General features: G+C 37.7%; 1 protein-coding gene across 1 annotated transcript in view; it reads right to left on the reverse strand.

The window, feature by feature from the left end:
- LOC307141787 (inactive heparanase-2-like) overlaps positions 1 to 14,312 on the reverse strand; it is a gene marked incomplete at its 5' end in the record, with an annotated part of 71,750 nt that extends 57,438 nt beyond the window's left edge. Inside the window, 3 exons of the mRNA XM_079842241.1 lie at positions 4,985 to 5,156; positions 11,762 to 11,935; positions 14,291 to 14,312. Of these exons, the coding sequence (XP_079698367.1) occupies positions 4,985 to 5,156; positions 11,762 to 11,935; positions 14,291 to 14,312 (368 nt within the window). The remainder of the gene's footprint in view (positions 1 to 4,984; positions 5,157 to 11,761; positions 11,936 to 14,290) is intronic.
- Between the last annotated feature and the right edge of the window lie 440 nt (positions 14,313 to 14,752).

Raw genomic sequence — 14,752 nt, forward strand, 5'->3', positions numbered from 1 at the left:
CGAAGTTTCTAAACAGTTATTCGTGTGACGACAAAGCAAAGTTCTGCACAGAAAAATAGCGACCACCCTTCCAAAACTCCATGCCGTCCCATAATTCCCCTCTCGTCTCCCTCTCTTTCCCTCTGTCTGTCTGCTGAGTTTAAACTGCATTTATCATTTCCATGTGAACGAGACTGGTAGCAGCAAGGGGTGGCGTCTCGTTCTGAGGAAGACCTTCGACAAAGCAATTGTGGTTGTAATACCAAGTTTCATTTCAGCCTGCCAAAGTTATGACTGCTCAAATGCCCCCGCAGGAAAACACAAGGCGGCTTGTGGCAGAAAGTAATGGGGCGCACCTACACTGCACAGTACAAATCACACAGAGCAGAGAAATTTATGCAAAAATGATGCCAGATTGCTCAAGTGCTGAGAATTACAGGCCTCCTCGTGGGCCCAGGTTTTCCTCCTTGAAAAATTATTTAGTTGAGAAGCAAGACTTTTAGTTAGGGGAGGGCAACATAACCAAAATCTAATATCACAATACATTGTTAGATTGTTATAATGCCATAATTTTAGCTAACATTGAAATTTTGCAATTATTCATTCTACACAATATAGAAGGAGATATAAGTAAAAACAGCTCAAGCTTACTAAAGATAAGTACGCTTAATGAAACACTTGAATTGCAAGCAAAGGCAGAATAAACGCAATTGCAATTACCTTATTATTTTTTTTAACTGGTGAAGAAATGGGCTTCCATAGCAATCAGTCATTATTTTTCCTTATTAAAAAAAGTAATAAAAATAATAAATGGTACATTTGATACATATGTATATCTCAAATATAAATTGCATATATAAGAATCTTCTCTTTGAATCTATCTGATTATATATATACATATATATATAATAAAATGTAATATAAAATATTATTACTATTATTATATTACTTCAAATGATATATTTAAATATATACAAAGTCTTATAATACTATTGCTACCAGCTGCTTACTGCGGAAAAACAACAACAACAACAACAACACTATTATCCAAGATGATTGCCAATGTGGTAAGAAAATGTAAATCTTCTCTGAAATGTTGCATTCCAAGTTACTTATTGTGTTTCAAAGACTTTTAGACAGGTGTGTGTGAGTGTGTGTGTGTGTGTGTGTGTGTGTGTGTGTGTGTGTGTGCTCCTGGTAAACCCTACTTTAAGGGGACAAAATGTCCCCACAAGGATGGCAATATCTGAAATCCTTGTCCTTGTGGTGACATTTTTGATCCCCATGAGAAAAAATGGATTATAAATCAAACTAAATTATGTTTTTTTTAAAAGTCAAAATGCAGAACGTTTTCTATGATGGGTAGGTTTAGGGTTCGAGGATAGAATACAGTTTGTACAGTATAAAAATCATTATGTCTATGGAAAGTCCCCATAAAACATAGAAACCAGTGTGTGTGTGTGTGTGTGTGTGTGTGTGTGTGTGTGTAGACAGGGTCCGCTGGTTGAAAGAACGAGGAAGCTCTGGTCAGGCATTGATAGATTTATGTCTGGCTCTGTCACACAGGAATTATAACCAATTAGTATCCACTCACAAAAGCCATTATTCTACGAAACCAGTTTTTGATGAAAGGCACAAAAGCACAAACAATGTTAAATGAATACTCCCAAATGAAACCCAGAGGTATTTATCTCAGATGTCATTACAAGAACAGAATTAGAAAAATGTGGTCTTAATACTAAGCACATCAACACTGGCACTGCTTTAATAAGCCTCTGTCATAAAAATATATGTGTTTAGAAGTATACGGTTGGCAGTGTTGCTCAAATCCTCTTTTAAAACCACACGCTGAATGATTGAGACATAATTCAGTCATGTGGGTTTTCCATTAATTATTTGTCCTTTATAGAAAGAATGCATTGAAAAAAATAACACTGGGACCTAATGCTTTTCATGATGTTCATTTCTGTCAGCAGTTTCCTTATTCTTCAGCACTGTAATTCACACACAAATGACTCGGATGAATCATTCAGAAAGACTCACTGAATCAATCTGAATGATTCTTGATTTACTGACTGCAAGTTATTTATTTTATAATGTCTTACTGGAGTTCAAATCTGTTACTATGTTGCACTCAAAATTGAGAGCTGCAATACTGAAGCCTCTGCGCTCTTGCAGGAGAGAGTGGGAGGAACGAGTAACATGCAGGTGGAACATTGCACTGTCACGCCATTAATAGAGTGACACTTTATTTATCTGACGATGGGTTTCAATGGTGCTACAGGCCCCTGGACTAACAATCCACATGGAGCAACGTAAACACGACTCAGCTATGTGCTTCTCCAGGCAGGCGGACAGTACCGCGTTCTCTTAAACAATGTGCTTTGGAGATCTCTTATACGAGCCATTACAACGAGTCACACATCCGATAAGCCCTTCTGCCAACACCATGCGTGAACAATCACAACGCCTTTCTACACTGAAAGCGCAAAACGCCACATGATGTGACAATCAAAGCCAATCAAAACAGAGACTCCCATTAGTAGTTCTCACACTGCTGCTAATCTACAGTTAAAATGCATATCTTGACAGAATCACTAACTTTTAGTTACATCACATTTTAGAATGTAATTTATTCCTGTGATGGCTAATCCGAATTTTCAGCATCATTACTCTAGTCTTCAGTGTCACATGATCCTGCAGAAATCTTTATAATATTTTGTGATAAAAAAAAAAATTCAGGATTTTTTGATGAATAGAAAGTACAAAATAACACACAAAATCTGTTCATGTCACATGATTTTTGAAACCCCTCACTCAAAGTGCAAAACTACACACCAAATCTCCAAAACCATAAGCTATTTCTCAGCCTTTGACACTTTTTTTCAAAACGCTACACACAATTCTCTACCTAAAACACCCAAATCTAACAGGAAGTGACTTGCTTTCCTTTTCCAAACACAACCAATCAAAATGCTACACTTATTTACCAGATCACACGCACACTCCTCACATGTGCAAACACTTATTGCTTAACTGATCACTAACCAATCACTGCTTTACTGTAGAATAGGCCTATAAATAGGTCAAAGGTCAGATTACCTGTTTTGAACAATGGAATGCTAACAATGGAGAGAGAGAGAGCAAGAGGAGTAGGAGGGAGAGGCAGGGGACAACAACGACGACACATTCAAAGACGAAGAGTTGGAAGAGGAGGAGGAGTTGGAGGAAGAGGAAGAAGAGGGCGAGGGCAAAGAAGAGAAGGAAGGAGAGCCATCTCTGATGAGATTAGGGTAACACTTGTTGATCATGTGACCAACAAATGCTTCATTCTGACATGCATTTATGGCATTTTGAATAAAGTATTACATTTTGAAGGAGATGTGAGGCATTTTGCATTTTGTTTGTGCAGTTTTGCATGGGAATTGTGTGTAGAGTTTTGAAAAAAGGAGACATGGTTTTGAAAACATTTGTAAGCAGTTGGAAAAAACTGTAATTAGAAATATAAATCTATGTTACATGTTTTTACTGTCACTTTTGATCAATTTAATGCATCCTTGATGAAAATGATTTTGACGAGAGAGTGTAAATGCATACATCTACTAAAAGCTTCAAAGCTAGAAAATGACTAAAAGCAATACTCTAAATTTCATATTCAGAAATATGCACTGTAAAAAATATGTATATGATCAGTAAGTTATGACAACACATGTTATTACATTGCTTTAACTCATCCAAATAAATTAAGCAATTGTCAACTTTTTTTTATAAGTTATACAAGATTCAAAATTTTTTTTTGAGTCAAGTTTAAAGGGTTAGTTCACCCAAAAATGAAAATTCTGTCATTAATTTCACACCCTCGTGTCGTTCCAAACCCGTAGATACTCGTTCATCTTCGGAACACAGATTAAGATATTTTTGATGAAATCCGAGAGCTTTCTGACCCCACACAACGACCACTTTCAAGGCCCAGAAAGGTAGAAAAAACATCATTAAAATAGTCCATGTGATTGCAGTGGTACAACTTTGATGTTATGAAGTGACAAGAATACTTTTTGTGTGCAAAAAACAAACAAAAATAACGACTTTATTCAACAATCTCTTCTTCTCTGTGACACTCTCCTATGTGATTCACGTAAGCACCACAACGCATGCATGTGGTGCTCAGCCAATATTGAGCTGCCGTTCTGCTGTAGAACTTAAGCGCTGCACCGTGAATAGCCCAACAACTTGTACCATAAGAGAGTGACAGGGAAGAGAAGACATTGTTGAATAAAGTAGTTATTTTTGTTCTTTTGCGCACAAAACGTATTCTCGTCACTTCATAACATTAAGATTGAACCCCTGTAGTCACATGGACTATTTTAATGATGTTTTACTACCTTTCTGGGCCTTGAAAGTGGTCGTTGTGTGGGGTCAGAAAGCTCTCGGATTTCATCAAAAATACCTTAATCTGTGTTCCGGAGATGAACAAAAGTCTGATGGGTTTGGAACAAAATGAGGGCGAGTCATTAATGACAGAAATTTCATTTTTGGGTGAACTAATCTTTTCCATCCAAGTTGATTGTACTTAAAAATGTAAGGCAGCTATTTTTTTTGTCAAATGTGTTAAACAAAGTTTAGTACAATACTATTATTGGTATCTGACAGCATCATCAAAACAGCCAAAATATAATGTCCCTAAAACCTGTGGAGCTGCACAGTTCTGCTGCCGGAACAGATTTGAACACATTTTATAATAACTGTTTACTATTAAAAAATGTAATTTATTCCTGTGATGGCAAACTGAATGTTCAGAAGCCATTACTCAAGCTTTCAGTGTCAATTGAAAAGCGTTAAACATTACAAAAACAGCCAAAATATCCTATCCGCACAACCTGTGTAATTTCCTTCAGATTCCTCCAGATTTGGTTTATAACTTATCACTCTTCACATATGTCAAACATACAAATAAGTGCATGCAGGGAGGCTATACTATTTCTGAACAAATGACAGAGACACTCACCCATCTAGTAATAGAATTGCGTTTTTACGAGGACGGCCGATGTTGGGCCCATAGAGGTTAGCTCGGCTGTAGAAACGCACAGACTGCAGTAACGTCCTCAGAAGAGTGTAATCCTGAGCCAGACGAGAGCTGTTGACTGAACGAGCAACCATTGTGCGGTAACTGTTGGGCTCTGTGTGGGGAAATAAAAGAAGAAAATACATGATGAGACTCTGCTTTACTGCTTTTACAGCATAATCAAGGATGAATTCAAAAGGGAATTTGTTCAAAAATTTGGGGTTTGGGGTTTTTAATAATGGTTTTGAACGTCTCTTTTCACCAAGACTGCCTTTACTTGATACATTTTCTATTTTACTATATTTTAAAATGTAATTTATTCCTTTGTTGGTAAAGCTGAATTTTCAGCAGCCATTACTCCAGTCTTCAGTGTCACATGATCCTTCAGAAATCATTCTAATATACTGATTTGCTGCTCAAGAAACATTTAACAATATCAATGTTGAAAACATATTTTAGTGGAAACATCACTTTTGATGAATTTAATTTATCCTTGCTTGATAGAAATCTATATATATTTGGTCACACTTTAGATTATGGTCCAATTCTCACTATTAACTATGGCTTTTGCCTCAATAAACTCCAAATTACTGCTTATTAATAGTTATTAAGGCAGTTGTTAGGTTTAGGTATTGGGTAGGATCAAGGATGTAGAATATGTTCATGCAGAATAAGGCATTATTATGTGCGTTATAAATACTAATATCCTAGTAATGTGGATGCTTGTCTCATGTAGCCAGATCTTCAGACTGAGGGCAGAAGGTCTGGACTCTATCGCAACTTTCCCTGGCCAAGGACTGCCCAAGAGGACGTTCGACTGACAAATAACGCAACCAATCCCAGTTCCTTTTGTTTCGCATCATGTTGATGGGCGTGAAAATGTAAAGTAGATGTCCCTGCAATAACAGAGCGGCATGCATCTATAAATTATAACAATTTTTATTTCAAATGATTAATTAAAATTATTATCCATTGTGCAAGTTTACTGCAACAATAGAGCCGCAAACTTCCAGCGTTTAGTTGATCATGGTAAGCGATCACTGTCACAGTTGTAAACATGACAGTGTTCTTCTTCCACACGGGAGTTTGCCATTTGGTTTTTGTTTCCAGGCGGACAGTTAAAGAACGCAACACACACGTCTTGCGCAAATCCTGTAGAATTCAATCAATCAGATGACGACATTGAAACTCCTGAAGTGTTTCCAGAAAAGTGTGCCATATGCATCAGATGTTCAGCCAGCGGTCTGTGGGTGTAACGTCTGAGACTATATGGATGCTAATAGTGAGAACTGGACACTAAACTAAAGTGTTAAAAAAAATATCTTACTGACCCCCAAACCTTTGAAAGATAGTGTATGCATTTGGAGTTTCTTCTTTGGAGCTTGACAATTGTGGCAAGTACAAAATGCATTTTCGGGTGAACTATCCCTTTAAGACTTTTTATGCAAGCTGACACCCAATCGCAAACTGCCTTTGAATTACGACCTATATTGCGGTCAGCACTTTGTAAACTATTTAAACAAGGCAACACTTGTGGGAGGCGCACACTTGAAATCACAGCGAGGACTTTACAGAAGTCAAGTGGCGAACTTTATAAACATCACAGCCTGTGTGAGTGTGTGTTTGTGTAGGGAGAGAAACACAGAAATGCTGAGCTGTTGTGTCAATACAGTACCGGGCCAGACCGAGGCCAGTGGAAAATATGAGACATTATTATTATCCATTAAAATATTGTCCAGATCCTATCATTTGGAAAAGGCACAAATAACACAGTCATGAAATAAATCCTCACAGTGCCCATGCATCACTTTGTGTCACCCTGGCACGACCCACTCAATAAACATCCACCCACAGCTGAAAAATATTTCCCATTGTTTCATTTGGACTCTTAGTTCGCTTGAAAGTGTTTGTTTTTGAATTAACAGCTTTGCAAAATCTGATTTAGCAAGTTATCGCTAACAGCTTTTCTTCGGACGTGGTTATTGTTACAGTTGAAGACAGAAAGACAAACATCCAAATGGCTGTTCCAGTAATAACATGCTTTTATTAGAATTTGTTAAATGGAAAGATTCAACTCTAATCCAGACTCTTATTCAGTATTACATGACAAATATTAATTAATAAATTTTTGCATGAATTTTACATTCAGTATGAGCAGACAGATTGCTCTCTTTGAGCGTCCTGCTTCCTTTGGTCTCATGACAAGCTCAGAGCAAAAGCAGCACGCCTGCAGTTTTTCTATGCAAACAGCTAGTAACGTTTTTGACACAAGCAAATCGTAGCCAATAAACAAACAATATATGGTTTCTGTGCATTCATAAATCGGTCTCTGGCATTTTTATAGGTTTAGTGTTTAGTATGGAAAACACTAAGTGTGCAATACTACAAGCTGCACATGCTGTCTATATATATATATAAATATATATATACACACACACATACATTTATATATATGTGTGTGTATAAATTATATATAATTGTATTATATATATAATACAATTTAAATTATAGGAACCCATTATCAAGTCAAAAGTGTGTTGTTTTGATGTTTATAGAGAGACATTTGATACAAAGGCATCATGAATGGGGCAATTTGCAGCATGTCTGGCATAGGACAAAGGATGAATGAGTGCTTAGAGCAGATTACAAAGTCACCAGGTGTCCTTTTGGATTCTGCTTGGTGAATTTGTCTCCTGACATAAGCCTATTCGAATGGGATTAGTTTCATATGAAGAGGTGGGGTAATGTAATAACGACCAGAGCTTCTTGAATTGGCCTTGCCAGTAATTTTTCCAGACTGCACAATATTGTACCGGTAAAGACTGCTTCTATAAAATATTCTCTGTTTATCCAGCTGACACTGTTCCAGCCTGTATGGCGCTGTACATCAAGCACTTCAAGTGTCTCAAGTGGGTGGTGGTCAATGAGAAGACAGCAGAAAATGAGAAGATACTTGTGGAGTATAGATTTATGGGCCTTTTTTTAAAAATTGTCTCAAACATTTTTGTGCGATCACTTCGCGAGAGTGTAAGGACTATAAGGACAGACTAAGGTCCTTATGGACTTGTATTAGCAAATTAAATTCAGATTTAATATCTCTTCTTAATGCAATCATGTTTAATGTTTACAGCATAAATAATTATCTAAGCAAAATGGGTAAAGGCGCAATATGTAAGATTTTTGAATTAAAATATCCAAAAACCACTAGAACAATGTTATATATTTTGTTGACTTGTGTAGGCTACTTATATTATCCCAAATGTTTCCAAGAATGTTTTAATACAGATAAATAAGCAATTTTAACCAGGACACGGACCATGTCCGTGCGTCACCTATCCATGACATCATACCCACGTTAAGGCCCTTTCACACCGGACGTGTAACGAAAAAGCAAAGCGGAAAAACTAATATTTTGTGTGCGAATAGTTCGCGTCAAAACCATTCACATCAGCCGCGACGCGAGTTTGCGACGTCTGTGACGTTTCAGAGCTCCAACATTCCAAAACATTCGCGGCGACAGCTGAGACAAGCTTTTCATTTTCTTTAAAAGACAGAGAAGAAGGTTATGGGTGCACCCAGTCTTAAAGAACAGAGAGTCTGAAGGGGAGTATGCTAATCTTGTACAGGAGCTAAAACTTTATCATGGCCTGTTCCGCAATTACTTCAAATGTCTGTGGGACAATCATCTGATGAGACAAACACACACTTCAGGAACCAATCGATCGGCATTTCCAGTTGAGTCACAAAGAATGTAAACATTTAAGTGCCACAGTCGTTCTAGATGGAAACACATTCACTTTCCATAAAAAATAAACATTGTTTTTTCGCCGCAGCACATTCGCGTTCGGTGTGGAAGCACTCATTACACAAACAGCTGATCAAAAAATAAAACCATTGCGGCAATTATTCGCACGTCAAAATTGCGTCCAGTGTGAAAGGACCTTTACCCTCGTTTCCCGTTTTGTTTTGTAGAAACCATGGAAACACCAAAGACGCTTTAATATATTATGTGTTTTGTTAGCAGGTGAGCAACTGTTTGGATACATTCATCGACAGAAAACTAATCATTGATATATACTGTAGCTCAACACATTGTTTAAATCTCGTTTTGGTGATTTATCGCGAGTACCATGTTTTACCATGCCTAATATCGATCTAGCTTACTGCAGTGTGCAACAAAGGTCTAATAGTAGCCGCCGAGCGAACGCACAATGTAGCATTATAACATAACTCATTAAAACATAACACATTATAACCAATTATAACACACTCAAATGTATCTAATATGATAAAACAGCGTACCCTACATACTCACGTATGATGTTCAAAGCGCTTGGATAAAAGGCAGAACAGGAACATGGTTTGTGTAACATTAGCAACACATTATTAGCTGTTTGAGTGGAGGCAGGGCTAATTTGCATATTCATGGTTTAATGCATCCATTAATAAAACATTTTCCACAGGAAAAACTTTTAAAATTTGTAATTTTGGTGATCAAAGATGAGTTTTCAGCATCAGGGCTAAAATGACTGACTACATGGAGACTTTAAGAAATAAATAGAGATACACCCATTCAAATAGGGCTGCAGTCTTAGAAACTACGTTTAGAATAAAATTGACCTAAATGCATTACCCAACGCGACTTACAGAAGAGAAAATTTTAAGTCAAATTTTAACTTGAGTTAAAAGTCCCTCCTGCACTCCATAAATGTATCCATTTAAACTCATCTTTGATAATCAAAATTACATAAAAAAAAATTTTTTCCAGTGGAAATGTGTTCATGCCTTAAAATTGTTTGAAAGTAACTCTACAACTTCATTTAGTAGGCTATATGTGTTGCTACACAGTGGCAAGTGGAAATACTGGTTTAATTCAGTCATATATGTTTAAAGCAGAAACTGATTCAGAAGAAGAAGCGGAAGAGTGAATTATACAGGCTCGTACAAGTCGATGTATCAGAATGGTAATGCATTTTATGTATCACACTCTACAATGTCGGTTAACAGTAATTTATATGACTAGCCTTTGGCTTGACTATGTAATCAAACAGCTAATAATGTGTTGCTAATGTTACATAAACAATGTTCCCGTTCTCCATCTCAGAGTCAGACAGCTGCCTTCTAAAAATCAGCATCATTTGAACATCATAGAAAGCCAGTGGAGGAAAGCCCTGTCCCGCATGTTGACGGGCAGTGTTGGGGTAGTTACTCAAAAAAAGTAATTAGTTACTATTTACATCTGTAAATTGTAATGAGATTACTTTACTAGTTACTGTATTTGAAAAGTAACTTCACTACTTATTACTTTACTTTCCCATTTCTTAATTTACCGTGTAGATATATGGACAAATATGGCTCTATGCAGTGTTTCCCCAAACAAACAAAAAGGACTACTGTCAAATAAAGATAAAGAAAATAATAAGAACAAATGATTTAAATACAAGCAGCAGCACAAATAAATACTATTGAGCAAAGACACTAATAAAATAAACAATCCTTTTCAGGTTTTTCAGGTACGTCTAACATTAGTTTTCAGGTACAGAAATTGATCAAATGTAAAATAACATTGCATATTTGACCGTATAAATTAAAGATTAATCCTATTAAATTTACAAAATCTATTCAATCAAGAGCAGTGAGTGATGTCCTTGTCTTTTGTTGTTTGACATTAAACAGACAGCAGTAAAGGCTACTGCCCCTTTAAGACCTAATCCTACTGCCCCTTTAAGACCTAATCCTGGACCTAATGCTCGGATATGCGTCGTTTTAAGGCATATACAGACTATGTCTGCTAGGATACTCATCAAGATGGGCATGTTGACATAGTTTTTGTGTGAGTTTGTCCGTTCAAGAGCAAAACTTGAAAGATAACTCAATATTTGCGCACTGTGAGACGTGTGCGCGCTTTCGGATGAGTGCACAGACACAAAATCTTCTCACAGCGCGCGTGACTTCTCATTTGTGATGACGCGAAAATGAGTGGTCTTATTCAAACATACGGCAGCACTCGCATGAATTGAACAAAGTTTACAAAGAGAGAATTTGAAGGAGTTTTACACGGCACCCTTGCTCTTGTCAGACGGCACCTCGATTGGGAAACACTGCTCTATGGCAACGGTGCACGCAGCACTTAAACATATCAGATCTTTACACACAGGCAAACACGGCTTGAGTAACGCAGGAAAGCGCGTTCCTATAGTCTAGTAAAGTAGTGTAGTTACCAATATTTTTAGTGTAATGCGTTACTTTTCTTCGTTACCCAAAAAAGTAATATCGTTACTGTAATCCGTTATTTTGTAACTCGTTACCCCCAACACTGTTGACGGGATTGGTTACATGTTTGTGACGGTAGGAAACAAACTTTTTTTTGAGACTATCTTTGGTACACTATAAGGAGAAAATACTCAGCAATGCAGTTTACTGAATTTGCACATGGTTTTCCCTAAAGCATATTAAAAATAACCACATAGACATTTAAACAACATTACACACTTGATTTTCACCACAGGGTGTTTTGAGGTGTCTTGTTCAAGAATTCCAACTTGCAAGGTTCGAACCTGCAACCTTTTAGTTACACACTCTCACAATAATCACTGCTAGATGGATGCGTTCTTTTTTCTTCTGTAGATGAATGATGCATGTCATTCCATGTGACAGAATGACAGCATGTTAAAGTTAACTCTAAAGATCCTTTTTGAATCTGCAGCAGAGAGGACTCACCATTTCCGAGCTCCCAGGAGATGTTGTATTTTTTGCCGGCGCTGTATTTGAGCAGATTCAGAGCACTGGAGGCGTTCCATGAGTTGTCAGGGTTTCTGTGCAAGGCATTCAGCCCAAAGATTAGGTGCAGTCCCGCGCAGTCGGCAAAGTTGTAGAGTTTGTCTAAAGACCTGGCTGGGAAAAAGCCAGACAAAGCTGTAACATTGATACTCACATTGTTTTAAATCATAATAACCATTTTACATTTGTTCTTTAAAATGTAAAAATACCCTTGGACTATTGTGGTGTTTCTCAGCCGGTGGGTCGCAAGACATTGACAATTAGTAAGCCATGAAAGTACCAAAAAGTACCAATAAATTAAGTAACTGGTATGTTTTGTGTTTGCTGGGAAGGATTTGCATGCAGGTAAGATGCATTAATTAATCAGGATCAGTGTCCATATGTTTAACGGTTCATATTAGTATTGTGTATTTACCATGGTAACAGTTGCTTCCATAACCTTAACCCAAAATATCACCATTTTCACTGTGCTATTTTCTATATTTTTGATGACTTCATTGTATTAACAAAAACTAGTTTGGAACTGTTATTTAAAATGTGTGAGCAGGGATGAAGCAGAGTGAGAATCCAAGTGCAGCAAGAACGATTTAATAACAAAACAACATCAAAAGTAAATCCAAGAACAAGGGTATTCAAAAACAGGCAGAACCGCAACAACATGAACACACATATAGGAGCACAACGACCAACCGACAAAAACAGAAGCACAGAGGTATATATACACAAAGGGAAACAAGGATAACAAGATTACAAGGGGGAGTGGCTAATAGGCAACACCTGGCGAAAACTAATCATGGTAAAAACTACAAAGGACTACAACACATGGCACAAGACAGGAAATAACAAAATAGTCCACAAACACACTGGGAATTTATGACACCTTACCTTATACTGTTTATTCATCAGTGTTAGTTTAGCTACTTGTGGGTGTGTCAACCAAATTTGAGATATAAATTCTTTAAAATAAAACAAAATTGGGTTGGGTGTTGCTGTTTCATGCATGCTGAGTTTTTTTACACTGTTAAAGACTTGGATTCCCATGCTAAACATGGACAAAGTTTCAAAAATTAAGTTGGAAGTTATTTCGAGTATGGGTCTGTACGCCCATCAAAGCGCTTTGCTCGGCTGCGCTGCAGTCACAGGACTTCACGACATCAACAATGTCACCAAAGAGTCGAGGTGTGTTTTTGGTTGTCAAGGCAAGACAACCCTATTTCCAAAGAACCCAGCGTTAATGGGACAGCGGATGGAGTTTGTTTTTCTGGAGCAGCAACGGAGTTGTGCAAGTGTTTTGTTTGTTCCCTGCATTTCGGCGACGATTGTTTTATAAACAAGGCCCAGTTCGACGCCGAATTTGTAGCTGGTCTAATGCTGAAAGATGGAGCAGTCCCGGCGTGAGTTCACGGTCGTGACTCGTTTTTTGGGAGCAGGCGGTGAGTAAAACTGCTTCAAATGTCTTTGTGTTGTTCCTATCGCCTCGTGCATTCAAATGCGCTACTATTCCATTGTTTTTCTATGTAAACACGCACTAGTCTGACGTGCAAAACCGTTATGCTTGCTACTGCTAACATTAAATCACATATAATAGTCCATAAACCAAATTATATCCTCAAACCATGAGTAAACGCACACAAATGTTGTAAAACTCGCGCATGACAAGCCGCTAAGCAAGTAACGTTAAGTTAACTGTTATACCATGAGTTAGTTACATCCTGCTGTAACGTTAGTCGTTGCTGCTTCTCCTGTGTGCGTGCCCCCGGCTCGATTTTTTTTGTGTGATTTTAAAATGCAAATGACACATTTCTGAGCGTGACTTAAAGAGAATGACACCTTTTTAATATTTTAAAAATGATTTTATTCCGACACGGAAACGCCTGGAACTCAAGGAAGTGTTGTGACGCTAAATTGCTTTGTTACACTTATGCTGCGTTCCAGGCAGGTTTTTGAGCCCGTAAATTACAACTTCAAACCACGACTCACGACTTTGTAGTGTTCCAGGCAAAGTCACGCCAAACTGCCTGAGCGCAAGGAATTGTGTGGTAGTTTGATGTAAACAAAGCGTGGCGGACCGTACGGGGTGTAGGCTCATTTACAATCATTTCTATCGCCAAAGGTGCTTACTCCTTGCTTATTTGAGGGAAACGGAGCAGAAAAACAGCGCAGACGGCAAGAAATGCTGTTATACCTTTTATTTTACGTTATTTGTATATTTGTTTCATTAACACCGCATCTGTACGGGGCTGCCATTGTTGCTTCGCGGGCTATGAGACGTCAAAACTCGTAACTGGGAGTACATCGATCTAGTACGAGTTCACGGGTGGGAAGTCACGGGTTTGACTGCCGTTCCAGTGCACTTTCACGGGTAGAAGGTTGGAAAAACACGGGTTACGGGTTGCCTGGAACGCGGCATACTCTCGCATCAGCTATTGTGTAACGTTACTGTAAAAGGTCTTCTGTCTAACTTCTTACCCACATCATGGGTGCGTTCCATTCGACAGGGTCCCTACGCACTGTTCACTGCTCCCTACTCCCTGAGCACGGTATATCAGTTGAAGTGGACTTCGCTGACAATAATCACTCATTTGGAAAGCCCTGCAACGTCATCAAAGAAAGGCAACGACGGGGTCGCGCAGATTATGATATAACAAATTAATATTGTAATTTATTTTACTTTCAAATTTAAAACCATATAATTAGTATACACATTTACAAAACAGACAGTAGGCTATGTATATAAAAAATATTATCAAAACATTAGTTTTATTAGTTTACATATAAGTTGTATTGACTATGAACACATTTGAAGCTGCACCTGTCATTCAATATGAATATACATTTTGATTCGGTTAACTATGTATAAATAGGCTATTCTTAATCAATGATCTTTGTGGTCTCATCTCATGCACTTTCTTTCCCAAGCCCAGCTACGTA

The sequence above is a fragment of the Gobio gobio genome, assembly GCF_949357685.1.
Source record: "Gobio gobio genome assembly, chromosome: 18".
Classification (NCBI taxonomy): domain Eukaryota; kingdom Metazoa; phylum Chordata; class Actinopteri; order Cypriniformes; family Gobionidae; genus Gobio; species Gobio gobio.